General features: G+C 39.5%; 1 protein-coding gene across 14 annotated transcripts in view; it reads left to right on the forward strand.

The window, feature by feature from the left end:
- The window catches only part of PTK2 (protein tyrosine kinase 2), a 357,696-nt gene that overhangs the window by 165,672 nt on the left and 169,608 nt on the right, over positions 1 to 22,416 (forward strand). For all 14 annotated transcript variants that reach the window (XM_030937412.1, XM_030937408.1, XM_030937413.1 and 11 more), the window contains one exon: positions 12,359 to 12,413. In XM_030937412.1, the coding sequence (XP_030793272.1) occupies positions 12,359 to 12,413 (55 nt within the window). The remainder of the gene's footprint in view (positions 1 to 12,358; positions 12,414 to 22,416) is intronic.

Raw genomic sequence — 22,416 nt, forward strand, 5'->3', positions numbered from 1 at the left:
ATATATTCATACTGGTTTATTATTTGTGACAAATGTACCAAAGTAATGCAAGATATTAATAGTAGGGGGACCTGGGTGTGGACTATACAGGATACTCTCTTTGTAACTCTTTTGTAAATCTAAAACTATTGTAAAATAAAAGGCCTATCTAAAAAAAAATCCTGATGGGAGAATTAAGCAAGTAGGTAGAGATGATCTAAAAAGGTACAATAGATGGCGAATAGTTATGTGAAGTCAAGAGAGGAGTGCTAGTTCAGTGGCCTGACTGAGTTACGTACAGGGAGAGGACTCCAGGAATATATGTGATCATCTTTCAGGGTCACTGTGGAAGCCTACCATAGTGTAGCGGCTGGGGAAAAAGAATGATGAGATTTGTATTCTACCTATCTCTATGTGAGGCCAAGACAGGAAAATGAAATGGTAACTGAAAGATAGAGTCTGTGTGAGAACCAGAGGTGTACAAAGGAATGAAGACAGCCAGACATACTGTCAAAAGGATACAGAGTTATAGGAAGAGAGATACTTGAAAAAAATTTCCACGAATAATACATTGACATGTTTTTAATCGCCAAAACAGTTAAAGAAAAGCAGATTATCTGTCAAGGTGAATTTCTGAATGGTACGTTTGGAGAGAAGAATTTTAAGTTCAAGATCTGTTTGAAATGAAAGTCAAATTTTGCACTGAAGTTGGTGTAAATTTGGCTTCTTTCTGGAAATTACAGAACTTCAGATGATCAGAGAAGAGACGAATAGAAGAGGACAAATTAGGGCTTTAACCAGTGGTTTCAAAACGTTAACGTAGTTTTTGTCAGGGGTCAGTGAAATGGAGAACATGAGAATTGCTATACCTAAGTAAGGGCTTGTGATTATTATTGCTTGAAACAGGAGAACTAGACAGCATGAGTTTGTAAATTAGATCCTTCTTAGAGGACTGCATGGAAAGTTGAATGATCTATTGTTTTGATAAGGCTGTTTCATCTTAGTTAATTTATATGTGCGATATTTAAAGTAAGTAAATATGATAGTTAAAAGAAAGAGGAATCTTGAGTTTCTTGTAGTTCTAGGATATTATTGTGCTTATTTTGCTGTCCCCTCTTTCTGAATTCCTGTGCTTTTGTTCCATGATAATGATTCTTTGGAATCATACAACTTGTGTGAATTCAGCACCCTGTCTCCTTATAAGTAGATTAGTTGAGTGACCTCTTGAAGCAGAATATCTGGGTTCAAGTCTTTATCACACCTTGACTATTTTATTTGCCAAGTTTTATTGGTAAGCTCTTGGTGTCTGTTTCCAAACGTGTAAAATGGGGATATTGGTGATACATATATGGGAGCGTTGTAAGGAGTTAGATGAGATAATTTATGTCAAGAGCTTAATGCATATTGTACCCAACACTGAATAAATGTGGACTATAATTATGATTATTATCCATGGGAGTTACTGATTGTCAGGATAAAAACCAAACTGTAGAGTTTCTTTAAAGAGCATTAAGAAAAAAAATGATAGAAAACAATGTTATTGTTCATCTGTTGATTTAATTTTGAGCCCTTTTAAAATGATTTATAATTTATTTGTTTTCAAAGGTAATAATGCATTCTAGTTAGAGAAACATTGAAACTACACTGTCAAATAAAATTTTTTCAACTCCTCTTACTGATAACCACCATCATAGTTTTAGTAAATATCCTTATAGTTCTCTGTTTTAACACTTGTGTGCACATTCAATGCATAGTTTTAATGTAAGTGGAATGATCCTATATGCATCTTGCTTTTTTTATTCAGCTTTATGTTTAATAGATCTTTCCACGTGACTAAATAGAAATATACATTAGTATATAGTCCACCCAATGAGTATATAATACTACATTTAAACAGCCACATAATAGTGGACATTCAGTTCAGGTTAATAACAGTGTAAGGCATGGTGCCATTTTTTGTTCATTTTTGCCTATATGATAGGCAACAGATAACTTGCTTTATATTAGTTTGATTACTGGTGATATTAAACTTCTTCACATACATGGCCATTTTTAAGTTTTTGTGTAAATTAACTATTTTAAATAAGCTTTTCTAATATGTTTATTTTTTCTTTATTAACCTTAAGCAGTCTTTGTCATGTTAACACTATCTTGTAATGTTTGTTCTGTATTTTCTTTCCTAGCTCGTCATTTTCTTTCAACTATGTGTATATGGCTCTCATCATACAGAAGTTTGTCTTTGTTTAATGTAGTAAAATCGTATTTTCATTTTGGTTTTTGAGTTTTAAGATCCTATTTTTAAAAAGGCATTTCAGAAGTTAAAATTGTTAAATGTTTGTTTTGAAACTTTTGTGCATTCATTTCTGTTTTTACATTTTCAAATGTGTGGATTTTAAAAATATTTTCTTTTTAAATTAACTTTTGACTTAATGGCATTATGCTCAGATAGCATGGTCTGTGTGACAAGAGGCTCTCAACTTTTGTGGAGCCTTCCTTTGTGGACCCTAGAATAAGATCATTTTCCCCTAGTGTTTTATCATGAAAAAGTTTCAAAAATACAAAAAAGTTGAGAGACTTGTTCAGTCAGCATCTGTGTGTCTAGCACCTGAATACTACAGTTATTAACATTTTGTTGTATTTGCTTTGTGTGATCAGTTGTTATAAATGTTTTAGTGTGATTTTAAAAATGCATTTCCTATTCAAGCTTGTTAACATACCCATCTGTGATAATGACTTTGCCAGTTTCCTCCTATAAGTCAATTAATTTTTCCTTTGTATTTTGAGGCTCTTTTATTTAAACATCCAAACAATATACGTTTTTGGTAAATTGAATCTTGCATCATTATGTAGTGATCTTCTCTTTGCCTGATAATTTGTTGTTGTTGTTGTTGTTCTGAAATCTGTTTTGCCTTCTTTGGTTAGCCTTGACCTGGTTTATACATTACTATTTTTTCACTTTCATTTTCTGTGTCCTTATACTTTTTAGGTGTGTCTTTTAAAAATGTCATAGTGCTGGATTTCTTAAATCCAGTTTGCTAAATGTGCCTTTGAACTGATAGGTTAAGTACATTTGTATTTCTTAGGATGTGTGATATATTGGACTTGCCTTTATTATCTGTTTCCAGTGTCCTAGAAATGAATTGTGTGTGACTGCATGTGCTGTTTATTTCTTAGTTGGTATTCTTAGTCCACATTTTCTTCTATAATTACTTTGAAATTTATAAACATCTCTCCTCTTTCATTAGTTACCCTTACATTTAACCTTCTATATTAACCAACTCCAGATTTTAAACTTATCTAACCCTCTCTAAAAGCAAGGACCTTGAAACACCTTAACTCTCCCCATCTTCTTCCAACTTACACATCATTTTTTCCTGTTATTTTAATTGTATCTTTTCAAAATTGAAACTCCAAATATTAGACATTATTATTATTTTATACAGTTATTATTTTTGGCTTTCCCTGCATGTGTATTATTTTATTTCTTAAACATCCTTTATTGGGCCAGATGCAGTAGCTCATACCTATAATCCCAGCACACTGGGAGGCCAAGGTGGGAAGATGAGTTGACCAGCATGGATAACATAGCAAAACCTCATCTCTACAAATAATTTTAAAAACTAGCCAGGTGCAGTGGCACGCAGGTGTGGTCCCACCTAGTTGGGAGGCTGAGGCTGGAGGATTGCTTGAGCTCAGGTTGTTGTGGCTGCAGTGAGCTGTGATCTTGCCACTGCACTCCAGCTTGGGCAACAGAGCAAGACCTTGTTTAAAATAACCATTTTTATATCTCAGACCACCTTTCTGGTATGCTTTTCCTTTTGTTCCAAATATATTGTTCAGATCATTGGGTTTTTTTTTCCTCAACACTGTAAAGATACTCTGTTATGACTAGAAATGTCTGTTGACATTTCTTTGTGGTTGCTTTTTCTTTTAAGGTCCTCTTCCTACTTTTCATCTTTTCTAGTTTTATTCGTGTCTTGTGCTTCGATTTCTTTTTATAAATCCAGTTGGAATAAGGCATACTTCTCAATTCTGTAGATTCATGTTTTTCATCTGGAAAATATATGCCACCGTCTCTTTAATAATCAATAGATGTATTTCTGATCTTTGCTATCTCTTACATTTTTTGTATTTTCTATCTCTGTCTCTCTGGATCCTCTTTTTTGGGGGGGATTTTTTCCTTGGATTTGTTGTCTAATTCTTTAATTCTCTTAAGTAGTATCTTTATGCCATATGTTGTTTGTTTATTTCATTCTACCACTTACATTTTTCATTTCTAGACGTTCCATTTCATATGATGTAATCTTCTTCATGCTTGGTAACCTCTGGTATGTGCATCTGTGGTGTTTGCAACATTTATTTCTTCATGTTTTTTATGCATAGCTGTTTTCTGTTCTGTATTTGACAGTAACCTTGAGGTACTGGGATGTCTCAATCTGCTGTTACTCTGACTCTCACTCAGGCCACCAAAGTGGCTTGAATCAGAGGCTGGTGGCCCTAGACTGGGCAAGCTGAATTCCAGGGGGCTTAATTTCCACTGTTGCGGCTTCTGACAAGAGCCAGGAAATGATGCCACTTCCGACTCCCTCAGGTCCAATCTCAGTACCCAAGTGCCAGGTTCATCGTCCCCACGTTGCAGGTACCGTCGGTCCAGAAAGCTAAAAGCAGTTTCCCTTCTGCGTGTCGTGCTGTGTGTGTGTGTGTGCTGGGGGCATCCTAGAAACCTGCATGTTTATCTCCCTGTTGCCTAAACATTCTTCATTGTAGCTCAATCTGTCTTTCCAACATCAGTTTCCCTTTTTCTTTTACTTTGAAGTGTTTTTTTGTTTGTTTGTTTGTTTTGTATTTTGAGACGGAGTCTTGCTCTGTCTTCCAAGCTGGAGTGCCGTGGTGCGATCTCGGTTCACTGCAAGCTCCACCTCCTGGGTTCATGCCATTCTTCTGCCTCAGCCTCCCGAGTAGCTGGGACTACAGGTGCCCACCCCCATGCCTGGCTAATTTTTTGTATTTTTAGTAGAGACGGGGTTTCACTGTGTTAGCCAGGATGGTCTCGATCTCCTGATCTTGTGATCCGCCCGCCTCAGCCTCCCAAAGTGCTGGGATCACAAGTGTGAGCCACCGCGCCTGGCCTAGAAATTTTTAATATGTAGTTTTTGATGATAAAATTCTGTTTTTAAATCTCTCTCTTTTAAAAATTTCACCCTTGTTCTTGAACAGTAGCTTAACGGATGCTGGTCAAGCAGTCTTCCTACTTTGGCCTCCCAATGTGCTAAGATTATAGGTATGAGCCACCACACCTGGCCCGATAATAGCATACCAGCAAAAACATTAACCTAGTTATATTTTATATAATAAAGATACTTAACAGCATTGCATTTGATCCTGTCTTCCATTGCGGCCATTGTAAAGGCTGATGCCAGCGCTTTAGGAGTGGCCTGGCTGAGAGGATGTACAGGGACTTGCATGCATACACCATGGCTGTTCTACCACAGGGGCAACTGGGGACCCTAGCGGCCCCCATACCTCAAGGAGAGCATTGGCATTGCTTTTTCCTATTGGTTTTGGCTAGTAACTTGGAGCCATTTAGAAATTTATGTATTTCTTCAGTACAGAAAGGAAGTATACGTGAATGCAGAATACTACTTGTTTCTTATTAGTTCTTTTCATGGTTCTCTTTTTCCTTTCTAATAAGAAAACTCATGAAATGTTCCACATAATTTATTAGATTCTGGCAGGAATTTTAAAGTCGGACTCAGTTGTTTACAGCCTAATGCAGAATGCCCTTTCAGCTTTATTGTGCTTTTTTTTTTTTTTTTTTTTTTGAGATGGAGCCTTGCTGTATTGCCCAGACTGGAGTGCAGTGGTGCGACCTCGGCTCGCTGCAACCTCCTCCCGGGTTCACGCGATTCTCCTGCCTTAGCCTCCCAAGTAGCTGGGATTACAGGTGCCCGCCATCATGCCTGGCTAATTTTTTTTTGTGTTTTTAGTAGAGACGGGGTTTTACTATGTTGGCCAAGCTGATTTTGAACTCCTTACCTCAAGTGATCAGCCCACCTCGGACTCCTTAAAGTGCTAGGATTATAGGCGTGAGCCACTACGCCCGGCTGCTTTAATGTATTAATAAATAACTTTTTTTGTTTCTGTTTGTTTGTTTTGAGACAGAGTCTCTCGCTCTGTTGCCCAGGCTAGAGTGCAGTGGCATGATCTCAGCTCAGTGCAACCTCCAACTCCCAGGTTCAAGTGATTCTCCTGCCTCAGCCACCCAAGTAGCAGGGATTACAGGTGTGCACCACCATGCCCAGCTAATTTTTGTATTTTTAGTAGAGATAGGCTTTCATCATTTTGGCCAGGCTGGTCTTGAATGCCTGACCTCTAGTGATCCACCCGCGTTGGCCTCCCAAAGTGCTGGGATTACAGGTGTGAGTCACCATGCCCAGCCGTAAATAACTATTTTGAGTTATACTAGTACTGCTACTGCTAAGGCACAGTTTCTGAGAGTGAGACAAATACTGTCTAGAAACTTAAGGGTTTCTTCTTTAAACCAGCTAAAGAGTTCATTAATCTTTCTTTTTCACATATTTCCAATCTAGGAAGAACCAAGGTACCTTTTTTGTAGGCAAAGGGGAAGTATAAGACAGTGAAGTCCCCCAGCCCCTGTCCCTGGTACGTTACTCCTGTGGGCTCACACAACAGGGAACAACTGGAGTGTAAAGCAGACAAAACTTTTATTTACATCTTTTGTAAATAAGAGGTGAGGAGGAGAGAAGGCAGCTACCTTCTGGTCACAAAAACATCCCCAGCTTCTAGTAGAGATCCAAAACATTTCTAGTATTAAATGTTGGAATAAATGTAAGCATACATTTTTAAAAGTCTGATTAAAAAGAAGACATAATTATTTACCCAGTTATTCCAGTTCAAGGTCGTGGGTGGCTGTACTCTATCCCAGCAGCTCAGGATGCAGGGCAGGAGCCAGCCCTGGACAGGATGCCATTCTTGTCACAGGGAGTACTCTCTCTTCCCTCCCCATACTCACTCATCCTAGGACAATTCAGACACCAGTTCCCCTAACATGCGTATCTTTGGGATGTGGGAGGAAACTGGAGTAACTATAGAAACCCCATACAGACACAGGGAGAGCATGCACACTCCATATAGTGACCCAGCTGGGAATCAGTTTTTTTTTTCTCATCAACATTATAATGAAACAACATTAAATAATAGTGACATTGTTTATGAACCTGCTGTTTAGTACTTTCCCTTAGAGGAACATAGGAGAAAACATAGTCACATAGCCATACTTGCTACAGAAGAGACTGAGGAAGGCAGCACTGTACCTGACCAAAAGACAGCTTCATCCCCAGGATGAAGGGAAGAATGTCATTAAGAAACAGCAATCTCCGTTGCAGTAAGATAATTTTAGCATTTGTCTGTTGTTAAGAGGCTTGAGTATAATTTAGAGGTGAAAGTACCGCCATACTATTTCTGAATTAAATATACTCAATTCTGACAGTTTTGGAGAAAGGGTAAGATAGAGTTGCCACATGGAAATGCCTGTTTAAGTTATATTTGAAGTTAGTTTTGGCTGCATTTTTGCCTAGGTTTTAAGTATTTGAGGGATTGTGTTCACAAAATATTAAAACAGGGTCACCAGACAAGAATCTTCTCAGAAATATTGCCAGAAGAGAAATAATCTTTGACGTAAGAATTTGCTTGTAATAAGGTTAGTTTCTTTTTAATATGTAAAGAAAGTTGATTCTCATCGGAGGCTTCTGAAAGCAAGCTGTGTTACGAATTTGTAGATGTGAATACACACGTGCAGGATAAGACCACAGGCTGGGACTAGCTGGGTACCGTAGAGGATTCATCTCAGTGAGTGGGGAATGCTGATGGCAGTCAGCTGGTGCAGGTGGGGAGGGGCCCTCCTACACAGCCTCTTTTCCTGAACAATTCTGGATGGCTACTATGGTGTGAAAGGAGGAATACTAGGAGGTGCACAGTCATCATGCAGGGATGTGGGAGGGCAGCTAGGGATTTTCCAAAAATGCTAAATGGCAACAGGAATCAGTGGAGTAATGAATGGGATTTTGAGGTTTAGCAAAAGAGAACGAAGACCACATCAGTCACCAGTGTTCTAAATCTTTCACTTAAAGGATAGAGGTCAGTTAAACATTAAGAGTTCTGGTTAAAATTGGCCACAAAAACCTTAGATCTCGATGGCTAAGTGTATTGGTTTTAAACTCTTATAGTACCTTTCACACTGTTGTAGTTAGTTGTTTATGTAATTATCTCACTTAAGAAAAGGAAACATATTAGTGATTTTTCTACCCCATTATCTGTTATGGTGCCTAGTATGTCATACAGTCTCCGTGAGGAAGTAAATGAAGATAGCCTCTCTTGTCTTTGTAGCTTCAAATCTAAATGATTTGAATCTTCGTGAATAGATCATAGAAACTGTTTTTGTTAGTTCTGAGAGAGAAGTAGGAAAGGTAATACTTAGAAGCCCTCTGCTATGTATATACAGGCAATCCCAACGAAAGGCTTCTTGTTTAACATACAGCTGTCTCTTGTAAGATCTGCTGCCTTCTGCATTGTCATGGTAGAGCTCTCTCCTCACCCATCTATACCTCCTTTCCCCAGTCTTTCTGAGCAAGGCAGGAACCTTGTGTGGTTGTGCCTGTGGTAGCTCTGCACCTATCCCCAGTGCTCATGCATTTCACCCATCTCTGCCCTTACTGAGGAGCCTTTGGGCCCACAGCAGCAAGCCCTAGAGAATGAGGGTGCCCAAAGTCCTAGATTCATTGCTCTGTCCTGGCCCCAGCCATTGCAGCTTTCTGTAGCAATGGAACTGTTCTGTGGCTGCCCCACTGAGTTCGGTGGCCTCTAGCCCCGTGGGACTGCTCATCACTTGAAATGTGCTGAGCATTGCAGTTGGGAACATAATTTTTAATTTAATTCAACTAATTTAAGTATAAATAGCTACATATCACTAGTGGTTGCATATTGGACAGCACAGTTCTAACCCTACTATTAGTGTCTTGTCATCTGTGTATGGGTTCAAGAGGTTTCTCTGAACTGATGCGGGAATCTAAGAAACTGATGCTTGGGTTTGGGAACTGGGGTTTGGCAGTATTCTAAAAGCTTCATGTGAGCTAGTGTTTTATTACATGAGTTTAAATGCATTTAGGACATATCCTTTGACAGTTAATATAGTCAGAAATTATTATATGATAAAGGTTAGTAATTATATTTTGTTTATGACGTGTAAGTTGTATTTGTTGTTTTATTCACATCCAGGACAATTGTGTAGAGTTTGGGCTCAAAGAAGGTTTTTATGCCACTTGAGGCAAAACTGCTGCTTATTAGAGCGCACGTTGTAAACCAGTCCCAGACCCACAGATCATGGAGAGGCGGCCTCATACTAAAAATGGGACAGCCTGCAGGTCCCTGCTTGCTTTCCTAAGGCTTTAAATTTAGGTATCTATAATAGGCTTTCCCTAAAATCTTTGAACATAGTGCGTTAGGTGTGCTCAGAGTCCTCTATCACAAAACCTGAAGTAGTTTCACTTCTAGATTAAATTAAAATGTGTTCAAGGCAGTGTTGCAGACTTTTTACCATGACCTTGTGTGCTTAAGCGTCATTTTTATTTTCTCAACTGCCAGGTGTCAATAAAGTTCTAACATATGGACAAATGTTACAAATTCATTATTATTCAAAATAAGTTTAAGAAAATCTAAACTGTATATATGCTAATTATTGGCCTTCAGGTGTTTTTTCTTTAATGGAGTTGTCTTCACCTTTGAAGTAAAAGCAATACCTAGTATTCGTCTTTATTTTCAAAAAATATATGCTTCCTTTCATTTTTCTTGAATCATACAACACTTTTTGGTTTATCTTTAATTTTCTTATTTGTGACAGCAATGAATATGGTAAGTTTTTTAGTTCTGCCTGGCTCTGAGAAAAATAGATGTGTAACTGGGTTGACTAATAGCAGTTGACAGCCACACAGTCGGGGAGAGGATATTCCCTGCCCTGGTCTTTCCCTCAACCAAATACTGACATGGCCAGTTGCCTTCTTGAAATCCCTACTAGAAGGGCATGCATGTACACCTCGCCCAGCCTCACATGTCTAAAATAGAACTGTTGATGCCCACCCACCTTGCCGTTCTCGGTGCATAGCTTCAGCATTCCCTCACACCTCATGTCCAGTCACTCATCCCTGTTGCCTCTGTCCACAGTAGCCCCTGAATCTCACGACTTCTCACGACCTCTACTGTCCACCAACAAACCTCAGGTCAGGCCATGCCTCCCTCTGCATTAAACAGACACACAGGGCATGTAGACCAGAAGCTGTCCAGACAGCAGTGCTTTCTAAGGCAGAACAGAAACTACCCCCTTCACATTCCAGGAACTTCATAAACAGTTTACTTAAACCTCTGCACCACTGCATGGTAGTAGTAGTTCACATCCCCACTTTACAGGTAACCGGAGGCTCACAGGTGTTAACAGCAAGTCCATCCTGTGGCAGAGCCAGGATTCAAATTAAGAACTCTCTGAGGCTGGGCGCAGGGCTCATGCCTATAATCCCAGCGCTTTAGGAGGCTGAAGCGGGCAGATCACTTGAGGTCAGGAGTTCGAGACCAGCCTGGCCAACGTGGTGAGACCCTGTCTCTACTAAAATTACAAAAAATAGCCGGGTGTGGTAGTGCAGGCCTGTAATCCCAGCTACTTGGGAGACTGAGGCACGAGAATTGCTCGAAGCCTGGGAGGCAGAGGTTGCAGTGAGCTGAGAGTGGGCCACTGCACTCTAGCCTGGGTGACAAAGCAAGACTCGGTCTCAAAAAAAAAAAAAACCTCTTTGATGTGAAAATCAGTGCTTGCTGTTATGGAATAGTGGCTTGAAAATGTAGATAGAGGCAGAAATGATCAAGAATACCGCCTTGTAGATTCCACAGTGTGTCTTTTGTGTACTAATTTGCTACTTCCCAGTAATGATTGGCATCAAGATCCTTAAAATGCAAAGACCCTGTGTTTTTAGGAGGCAAAATGAAAAGGAAGAACTTGTGTGGATACTTTTCCCCCTTCATATCCAACTGTCAAGTTAGATAATGATGGTTCTGTAAAGGTAAGGAAGGGAAGTTACAAACAAAAGTGGCCAGAGACAGAAATGTAAAACCAGTAGTTGTATGAATTAACTGATGGGTAAAACCAGAAAGTAGTATATTATAGAAGCTGAGATAATTTTTGGATGTAATGAACATAATAATAGCAGAATAAGAAAGAATGAGAACTGAGACCAGTTTTGGATTTAGCAGAGGAGGAATTCATTGGTTTAGGTACTACTAGCAGTCAGATTATAGAACAAGGGATTTAAAATGTTTGAATTACAGTATCATGACATGATGTCTATGGTTTTGTTTAAAATGCCAGCCAACTTACAGTTATGGATGAAGAAGTCATCCCTGTTTCTTGATACTTTATGTTCAGTTTGTTATATGTGATATATTATGTGATTCTGAAAAGATACTGTATTTCCCTCTTCTCCTTGATCCTTTTATGTGTCTCCTGACATTCCTTAATGTCGTCAGAGGCATTGTTTCATATTACTAGCACACGAGTGACACCTAGTGGCCAAAACATCTGCGTACGTTAGTAACCAAAGTACTAGGAAAAGAATCAACTGTTCTTTCTAACCTATTTTCTTGGCCAGAGCGTTGCGGTTCTTGATAATAATGATCAGTTTAATTTTGTTGCCTGACTTAAAGAACATTGCTGTGATTTCCATAAATTAACCTTTTTTACCTAGGGCAAATCACATAAATTTATCTGTTGTTTTTTTTTCTCCCCCTAATGTGAAACTGAGATAAGCGAATGAGTCCCTTGATCAAAAAAGTCTATTTTAAAAAATAGTCAACTTTTAGGATAAACCTAAGGGATTTATTTCTATAACTTGTAAGGTATATCCTGAATCATTTACTAATCAGGCTAGCTATTTTCTCTACAAATACAGTGTTATCCAGTTGGACCTGATGTTTATAACCTTCAAGCAATATCTGAAAAAGGACAGTTTTTAAAATACATTATGATTTACAAAGAGGGAATATTTTAGAAGAGTTTTCAATAATAGGGTAAAAGGAAAACCAAAAGGATTTCTATTTAAACCAGCTTGTATTCGTGTTTTCTGTACATATCTAGAAAATGATTTGTCACATCCTTCCTGTGAATATACTGGTAAATTAAAGCATTATTATACTTGTTTCCTTCCTAAATAATATATGGAAGGTTAAATAATTTACAGTGCTTTTATATTCTTGCAAGTTTGTCATTATATTAATTGATTTGGTGGTGTTATTTGTTAATACGCTTCTTTTTATATTTCAGAAAAGATGTTGGTTTAAAGCGATTTTTTCCTAAGAGTTTACTGGATTCTGTCAAGGTAATTAGAGTCTCCTTTATCATAATAAAATAACAAAATTATGCCAAGACCTTTTCCCCAGTGATAACTTGCTTTTGGGAAAGTGAAGTGTAGTTTTCTTCCTTCCATGTAAAATATATAATTTTAAAAACTGACATTTATTCTAGTCACATAGGTTTTTAGTATAGCTTTCTCCCATAAAACGTGGTTTTACTTCTTGATTGTATTTGATACTCCGCTAAGCATAAAACTAAAAAAGTTATGTGTGCAGTTATTCCTGTCATCTGGGTCTCTACAGGCTCAAATATTTTGACATGCAGAAGAAAATGAGCAATATGTAAAATAATTGTGGTGGAATCATTAATATTGTGTGTATATATGTGTGTATGTGCACGCACATGCTTGCGTGTTAGTGCATTTTGAAGGTCTGTCTTTTGTTTTAACTCTTTGGATGCTTCCCCATATTAATAGCTTTGGCAGAGCCTCAGTTCTTGTCCTTCCCATATCCAGCGTGCAGAGCACCTTGGAGTGAGGTGGGAGGACTCTGAACTGTGATTCCCCCAGCTAATCCAGAGCACACATCAAGATTTTCAAGCGCAGCAGGGGACACAAACTTTAGGCTTAAGACAGAGTCTGGCCTAGATGAGCTCTGCCGTTTTCTAGCCTCAGGGTCTGAGGTCTGGTTTCTTATTTCTACAGTGAAGAAAATAGTATTTTGTAGGGTTGATGTGAATATTTAACAGATTAGTAAATATGTTACTTAACCACAGTACCTGTCACATAGCAACAGTGGATGTTACTGCTCTTACTTTTTATTATTTCAGAGATCATATTCTACATCCCATCAGCTGAAGCCCAAGCAGGAGAAGACATACGTTATGAGAAAATGTAGCTAACTTTGGATAAATTGCTTCATTTTTTGGTATTTCAGTATACACATCTGTAAAATGGGGATAAAATCCATTTCTAACACATGAGATTAATATGAGGATTAAATCTTAGACCAAAAGAGAGAACTGTCAACGTCATGTTGATTATCATTGGGTCAGAGTGTTGGTATAATTTATCAGATGCAATCTGTGACAAAAGCTCTGTATTCAGATATCTGGGTCCTGCTCTCTGTCAAACCCATCCAGAATAGGACTGTAAGGATTAGTCACTGGTTCCCTGACTCCAGAAAGTAACAGTATCCCTTCCTCTCTCACATAGCTTCTTGATAATCTCATGGGAAGAAATATAAAAGTGTTGACTTTAAAATACAAAGCGTTCTACAAGTGCAATAAGACATGCATTTAAGAATAGTACAGGCCGGGCGCGGTGGCTCAAGCCTGTAATCCCAGCACTTTGGGAGGCCGAGACGGGCGGATCACGAGGTCAGTAGATCGAGACCATCCTGGTGAACACGGTGAAACCCCGTCTCTACTAAAAAATACAAAAAACTAGCCGGGCGAGGTGGCGGGCACCTGTAGTCCCAGCTACTCGGGAGGCTGAGGCAGGAGAATGGCGGGAACCTGGAAGGCGGAGCTTGCAGTGAGCCGAGATGGCGCCACTGCACTCCAGCCTGGGGGACAGAGCGAGACTCTGCCTCAAAAAAAAAAAAAAAGAAAGAATAGTACAGGAAAAATATACCCTATTTCAGGCTCTTTTTCTAGTGATGCTACTCAACTTTTTCAGTGTTCCTTCAAGTTTCCTGATCTATTAGTGAAATACTACAGTGAATTGTTAGGAAACAGCGCACACTCAATTTAATGTGGTTGAGGCTAGGACTACAGATCTAGACACTGTCCCAGTCTGCAGGTAGCCCGCAGACCATTGGCATGAGTGGGTTGAGTCAGATTTGAAAGAGAACAAAGAGTTTTAAATGAAGCTTGGCACAGTGGAAGGGGAATGAGAGAGAATGACAGAATTATGTCCTTTGGGAGAGTTATTATGTGTGGGTGGCCCATACTCTTGGAGTTGGGAGAATGGGAGATACAGTTTGACCTGGAATGTTTTTGGTGTGGGAGCCGAGAAGGCATGGGAAGACCCGTAAGTGGAAGGGATGCTGCTGTGCATAAACTTGCTGGGTGTTGCAGTGAGGAGGATAGTGGAGACATTCAAACAAGTGTAAGCTACAGTTTTAGTGAATTTACATTGTTATTGGATAGAAGAGTACCCTATGCAGTGTTCTATTGATGGTTATATCCCATTAGTAGTATTGGTCAGTGGTTTTCAGTTACGAAGCACCGGGTGGCCTCAGAATTATTGCAAGGTCTCCTTAAATCTGTATGTGTGTAAACAATTAGGAAAAGTTTGACTCTTGTCATTTAGGAGTCCAATACATTCTCGATTTTTAAAGGATCCCCATGCTCAAAACAGGGAACCACAGGTACAGGTCACAAGTGACAGGTGCCATGCTCTGAGTGTAGCCAGAGTGAGACAGATGCCCAGAGAGATTGGGTAGAGGACTGGCCCTATCTCCTCCATGACTAGTCCTTCTGAACCTCTGCTTCAGTGTTCCCTCTCCTATTCTTTTCTCACCATGTGAAGTGGAAATGGCAAATACTCTCTTCTATCTTGGGACCTTGTTTAGTACCTTAACTTTTAATTCTACTTCTTCTCTTTCCTTGTTTTTTTTTGGAGACGGAGGGAGTCTCCCTCCATCGCCCAGGCTGGAGTGCAATGGTGCGATCTCAACTCGCTGCAACCTCCTCTTCCCGGGTTCAAGCAATTCTCCTGCCTCAGTCTCCCAAGCAGCTGGGACTACAGGTGTCTGCCACCATGCCTTGCTAATTTTTGTGTTTTTAGTAGACATGAGATTTCACTATGTTGGTTGGGCTGGTCTCGAACGCCTGACCTCAAGTGATCCGCCCACCTCGGCCTCCCAAAGTGCTGGGATTACAGGTGTGAGCCACCGTGCCTGGCCTCAATTTTTAATTATATCGTTTGTTACTTGATTGTATTTTATCTGCCTTCCTCCACTCTATTTTAAGATTCTTGAGGGCAAAAACAATATCTGTTGCCATCTCCACTCTACACCCTTTGTTTGACATAGTACCTGGCATGTAGTAACATTTGGTAAATCCTACTTAATGAATGAATAACAGCAATATGATGAGTAAAATCAGGGAGATACTTTCTGGACACTGAGTACAATGTGAACAAAAGTCATGAAGACAGGATTAAGTAAGACTCTGTAGAAGATAATAGAATTGAAAAGCTAGAAAGTTTCTTTCCTTGGGTATGCCTTCTTTACTGCTCTCCATCCCCACCCCCCTAAAGAAAACCCCTCCTCTGCAGGGGATTTGTGTAGGTATCTTAGAATATGTTTCCAGGCTATCCTTTAGGCTTCCATTGCCCTGGCCTTTGCTGCTGACTCCCATGTGCTTTTTTTTCCTGCCATCTTGAGCTGTATCTAGCTATCAGGTGACTCCTGGTAGCCAGAGAGGGCTCACTTCCTAGAAACAGTGAGCCCTGGTAGCCAGAGAGGGCTAACACCCTAGAAACAGTGAGCCCTCTGTGTTTCTAGGCTCTCTAGGAAACAGGTCAGACAGGACGGGGTTTTGGCTGAGTAGAGTCAATATGCGATGATTGTGGGCTGTCACTTGATGTGGGCTTAAATGCTCAGATAGGAGTTGAGGGGGATTGGGGACTCACTGCAGGGTGTGCAGAGTGTGCAGTATGATCTCTTTTTGGATTTTAGAATATAAATCTGACAGCAACATGGAGCACAGATTGAAAGCAAAAAGACTAGAACTGAAAAGAGTTGAGAGGTGATTAAGGAAGATGAGACGTGCAGTGATCAGGGCCTGGATGGAATGGCTTCTGCAAGAATGGGAGGGAAGGATGACTAGGGGGACTTGAGAAAACTTCTTTTTTTTTTTTTTTTTTTTTTTTTGAGAGACGGGGTCTCACTCCATTGCCCAAGCTGGAGTGCAATGGCATGATCTTGGCTCGCTGCAGCCTCAGCCACTCAGGTTCAAGCAATTCTCCTGCCTCAGCCACCTGAGTAGCTGGGATTACAGGCATGGATCACCATGCCCAGCTAATTTTTTTTTTTTTTTTTTTTTTTTTTCTGTAGAAACATGGTTTTACCATGTTGCCCTGGCTAGTCTCGAAGTCCTGAGCTTAAACCACCCATCTCCACCTCCCAGAGTGCTGGGATTGCAGATGTGAGCCATCACACCCAGCCCAGAAAAATAACAGATGTGCTTTTTGAGCAATTCAATTGTTGCTGATTTTGATGTAAATAGAGTTAATTTTTAGCTACTGTTAGCTATGGATTCATCAGATTCTTGGAGTGGCTCATAAATAAGGTTCTTAGAACTGGTTTCTCACATGCCCTTTTCAATAAGGGAATCAGTGTAATTTTGTGTACCCAATAATGTGTATTTGGCTTAGAAATTCATATCCTTAGCCCAAAATTTTTTTCACGTTTGACATAAATTATTTGAACATTGCACTGATTGCCATGAAACTTCTATGGAATATGGTACCAATATATGCCCATGGGGGTAACAACTATAATACAAATTAGGTGGTGTCTAGATAGTTCCTTCTTCAAAGCTATTGCCAGTGAAACTTCAGCTAACTAGAAATTCACACCAGTTTCATGTTTCTTCTGAAATAACTCTATAGAATGGCTAGGTCAGTTAACATTGGCTTTTCCATACACAGGCTACATTTGTTTCTCCAGTAATTATTTTGTTTTACCTGCTTTTTTTCCCCTTTCTATTTAGATTTGTAGAGGATTATTTATAATAACATTCACACTGAATTGTTGAAAGATTGCTTTATTATCTTTAGTGAAACTTGGATTAGCTATGTTTTATGCCAAAAATGGAATCTGGGATATATGTGCCTCAATTACTAAGAATAATTTGCAAGTATTTTAATTTCTATCTCATTGATGTTAGTAGTTTTAAAGACACATTTGAAAAATCACTGTACCAGTAAAACTGTCAAACCCAAATTCAGGGACATTCTACAGAATTCTGATGATTACTCTTGAAAAATATCAGTGTCATGAAAGATAAGACCCAGAAGCTGTAACAGCTGGAGGAGGCTGAGGAGACAAGATATGTAAATGCAGTGTGGAATCTGGAGCAGTGAAAGAACATTAGTGGACAAACTAGTGAAATTGGAATCACTTCTGTGGTTCAGTGAATGTTGTCCTACCGGTGGGTACCAAGGGTGCTCGCCATTCTGGCATTGCAGCTCTACTCTGAGCTTACATTAGGCAGCAAGTCAAAATAGGCAAATTTTAATTTATTGCAGTATAATTCACAGTAGAAACCTAATTTCAGAACTAGAACTGTTAAGAGATCAATAGTTATCAGTTTTTTATAGTATCTGATTCTCAAGTAATAATGTGGTTTCCTAGAATACTACCAGGAACACATGATTTTATTCTTGGAGAAAGTAGTCATTATTTTCATTTCTAGGATGAGCAGGTGACTATTTTAAGCTTAACATTTTTGCCAAGCACAGAAATGCATAGCTTGGTACAGTATTCAGCAGTGAATTCCTGGTATCTACAGTGTGCCAGGACCTGAGTTGGGGATGCTGGGAGGGAATGAAACCTGGGTCCTGCTTACAGATCTTATCATCTGATGTGGACCCTGTAGATAGGAGTAAGAAGAAGCTCTCTTCATGCACTTAGCATTTGGTGTTTGGGTTGATAAGTTATTCCTTAAAAACTCTCTTATTGCAGATTTTCCTTGGCATTGCCTTACACCCTTTGCATCTGGGAAGCCCTAGGAATCTATTAGCATCTGATAATCATTAGGTTGACTAATAGGAAATTATTTTTATAGCTCAACATGGGTGAATAGCAGCAGTTTCTTATGTTTCTTTCTAGTAATACCACTTCATTTTGAAAACGTATCACATTCTTAGTAAATTTATCACTATACATAAATTGGTTTAAAATAAAATAGTGTGCATAGATAGATGCCTTGTTTCCAAAATCCAGGGAACACAAGCAGGTGGTCAAACTTGAAATGAAGTGCAGAACAGTCTTGTTTACTTATACAGGTTCTGCAAGTGTGTTGATTAATATCCAGAGAGTCTACGCAGTTAGATTTTGTGGAGTTTTTTTCCTCACTGAGTAATTAGGAAGGAACTAATGCATTCTAAGATATCCTTCTCATAAAAACTAAGTTTGGAGTTTCTTTCAGACAGCAAAGATTTTCTAGTTTTTGTCCAGCACTGAACACTATAGGTTTAGAACTCATAGTCCTCTTTGGCAGTCACATTTAAGTACAGACCGTAAGAACTTGGGTATATTCCTGCCAAAGGTGCCAACAGTTTTTGTTGGCGGAGAATGAGAGAGTTGTTTCTGTGTCCATAGGAAACTAACTCTGAATGATACCGTTTTCCTTTACTCCAGCTGCTTGAGCTTATTGGTTTGTTGTGTTGTATGTTGCTCTCACTTCTTGGTTCCCAGCTTGTTAATGTGTAGGATTAGCAAGGTAACACTGCCTACAGAAAAAGCAGCACGTTTTCCCACATTCAGCTGAATGAGACAAATACAGTAAAATTAGAGTCCAGACTGTCTGTCTCTTAACATTGCATAGTTATTACTTTCAAACACATATGCCCCAGTTACTCGCAAATTTTCCAGCAGGTTAAATTATCAGAGAGAGCAGTTGAGTTCTTCACCACCACACACATTGCATGTCTAAGAGTTTGGGATGAGAAAATGAGGATCAAACCAAATTGACTCACTTTATTTAGCATAGGGTTGATGGCTTCAATCCCTGTTGTAGAAGAACAGCACACAACTTCTTTTAAGTTTCTTAGTCATCAGGAGATGCTGTTGCCAAGATAAACAAGGAAGGCTTGAATTTAAAGGAGACAGAGGGTAGAGAGTTGTTGGGTTACATTTGAAGAATGTTATGGGTGTAAAGTCTAACAGGACTTAGCTACTGGTCTACTGTGAGAGGAGGAAGAAGAAAGTACAGGGCCTGGCCTCAGATTTCTGCCCCGTACACATAAGTGCTCTCTACTGCTACTAGTCAAGAGACAGAATATTGAAGCAGAATCTGAATTGGGTGAGACTGCCAATGATGCATTCAGCTGTGTGAGTGGTGAAATAGAAGTGCCTTGAGACTATGGAGGTCAAAGGGAAGGGGTATAGGAAAGAGTAAGTTCAGAGTGATAGAGTTGGAACTAAGTCAGATGTAGTATATGTTAGGGTCCAGTTAGGTAGGGCCAATAAGCCACCACAGCTGGAATCTCAGTGCTCTTAGTGGCAGGTTTTAGATGTCTGTGGAACTGTCAGGTAGGCAAGTATGTATACATATATATATGAGCATTTGAAGCTCAAGAGCAGATTCCATTTCCTCGACTTCTGTATCTGTTACTTCATAGAATATTTTAGGTTAATTTTAAAAAGCATTGAACAAATGAGCAGATGTCAGTATATAGTATTATTGCCAATAGTTTGTATATAAACCAGCAGCTGGTTGAGAATTAGGTCCAAAGCAGAGAATTGACTTTTTTTCTGGATCTATTTTATGTAGTTTTTGATCACTGCATCTCAGTATTTACCTGAGTTGAAATATTCCTCTTAGAGTCATGAATGAATATATCAACATTTGGTTAATGTTAATAGAAATGTTTTGTCATTGTGTTCTGGTCCCTGTGCTCAGTTGACAACTGTTCCTTGCAACCGCTACCATATTCCAATTTGTTGTATCATACACTTAAAGGGATTTATGATATTCCAGGGCTTTTGCTGGACTTATTTTCTATTAATACTTGTAGATGGGAGACATTTCTTACACTCAGAGCATTTGTACATTGAGGCAGCATGTTCTGTGATAGAAGTTTGAAACTAAAGAAGTCTGAACTATCTTCCCACTTACTTACTAGAAAGTGAAATCTAATTTATCACAGGATAGAAGCAGATTTTATTCATTCATATTATCTGAGAGTTTGCCAGAATCCAAGTTGTTATGGCAGAGACATATAATTATTCATTGTAAAGCACAACATCGAGTTTTAGCTACGGGCTACACTCTTTTCTTTCAGGTAACAAGGCAGCGCATGCTCCCTTCTTACCAACGTGGATCTTACAAAAGTGCCATGTCTAAAAATACATTCAAAACAGTATGAGACCCATAGGGATGTGGTGGTTGTTGTTCCTGGTTTCTTCTATCAAGCAGAGCATCTTAGAAAAGGAGGTGTTTGAATTGGTCGCATAGCAAGTAAAAAGAAATCAAGCAGTTCTGGATTAGAATCACGATTCTTCTACCCCCTCATTGGTACCTAATGTTTCATAGTCTCTGTTTGCTCAGTAATATATGAAAAATAGTGTCTTCCTTGCAAGGGTCATTGTGAAGACTTTGTTTATTTTCACAGAAGGGCCTACAGATGTCTTTTCTGGCATCATTTTTTGGTGTGTGTGTGTGTTTTAATAAGTGCCTAATAGCACTATATGCACAGAATTATACTGTTCCTCCTGTAGCCATGAATGAAGATCAGAATGCTCTTTTTCCAGCTGTACTCCGAATTTATTGAATACCTGTTCTGATTATGCAGTGTATGCCAAGTGCCAAGCACAGAGTAGAATTTCCTTAGTCCATTTGTTCTGGGTCCAAAGTGTAGCGGGCCTGCTTCTTAGAGACTGCTTTATATTCAGCAAAGTGCCAGGCTACTATATTATTAGTTTATAAGGAGAAAAACATCTCATAGGTGGCTACAAGCAGTACTCAAATCACCATGTCCAATCTGCATGCTCTGTTGTAGAGTCTGTCCTACACAGGTGATCATAAGCAGAGAATGTTTGGAAAGCCTGGAGTCAAACCAAGAATATGCTTCTCAGACTTTTGTTTATAGAGCACCTGAGGCTGACCAACTCACTCTCTGTATGATACATTTTATAGTCAAGCCTTGCTAACCTTGAACCCATTTTATTGCTCTTCAGTTTAAGTTCTGTGAAGCTGTAATTTATCCTTTTCAAAACAGCTTTAATTCTCTTATTCCACTCTGTCATACTCACCTGTCAAAACCTCAGCCCTGGTTGAAACCAGCTATTGGTCAGCTTACTTGGCTTTGGCCTTCTCTTTTGTCTTCATTTTATTTGCAAGTGACATCCAGTCCCATGTATTTAAATACAGCTGGTCGCTCTGAAATTTCTACCAACAGTGCTGCCCTCTCCTGAGCTCCAAACTTATATCCAAATGTCTCCTTGATGGTTCATGTTGGAAGACTTTACCATCAAACACATGTACAGGATTAACATGACTTTATTTTTTTTACCATGCCTGCCTCTTATGTTTGCCTATTTGTTCCATCTAAAACTCTAGTTTTCCTGGATTCTTCACTTTCCGGTTGTCTTGCATATAATATCCAAATGTCCCAAAGTGCCCATTTCTCTCGTTCACCACTACGTTGGGGTCCATGCCACTAGTGTTTCTTCTTGGTCTGTTACAGTGACCTGACTGGTCTTTCTGCTTTCACTCCTACACACTCTCCCAACCCTCTGTGTGCAAGAGCAGAGCGAACTTTTTAAAATAAAAGTCACATGCCTTAGGTAATCCTCCCATGTCCCACTCTCTTGGCTCATTGAATTCCTGTCTTCAGGAATCTTGTCCTCTGCCTTACCTCAGCCTCTCACTCTGGTCTTACTCATTTCCAGTAATCGAACCCCCTCCCTAATTATGTGTATCCTTCTCTGACCACAGCTCCTGTCTTTCCAGCTCACTTTCTGTAGTATCCCAGATCCAGTAATCCTTGGATCCCACTAGGACCTTCAAGCCACTACAGACAGGCTGTCACCTCCATGACCCACCAAAGTATGCCATGCCCTCCTAGTTCACCATGTACCTGACTTAGCAGCCACACTTCAACCTGGACCCCTGACTGCTCCCCATCTCCCTGACCCACTGAGATTAGCAGGTTACCTAATCCATCTTCCCTGTCTGCTGGGCCAGCCAGGACCTCCCCTTGAACTCCACTGGGCCCTTACTGGCCTGCTTGACAGCTCCACTTAGATTTCTTGTATTCTTCTGGCATTCTTTCTGACCTTTACCCACCA

Source organism: Rhinopithecus roxellana, chromosome 9, assembly GCF_007565055.1.
Source record: "Rhinopithecus roxellana isolate Shanxi Qingling chromosome 9, ASM756505v1, whole genome shotgun sequence".
In the NCBI taxonomy this organism is placed as follows: Eukaryota; Metazoa; Chordata; class Mammalia; order Primates; family Cercopithecidae; genus Rhinopithecus; species Rhinopithecus roxellana.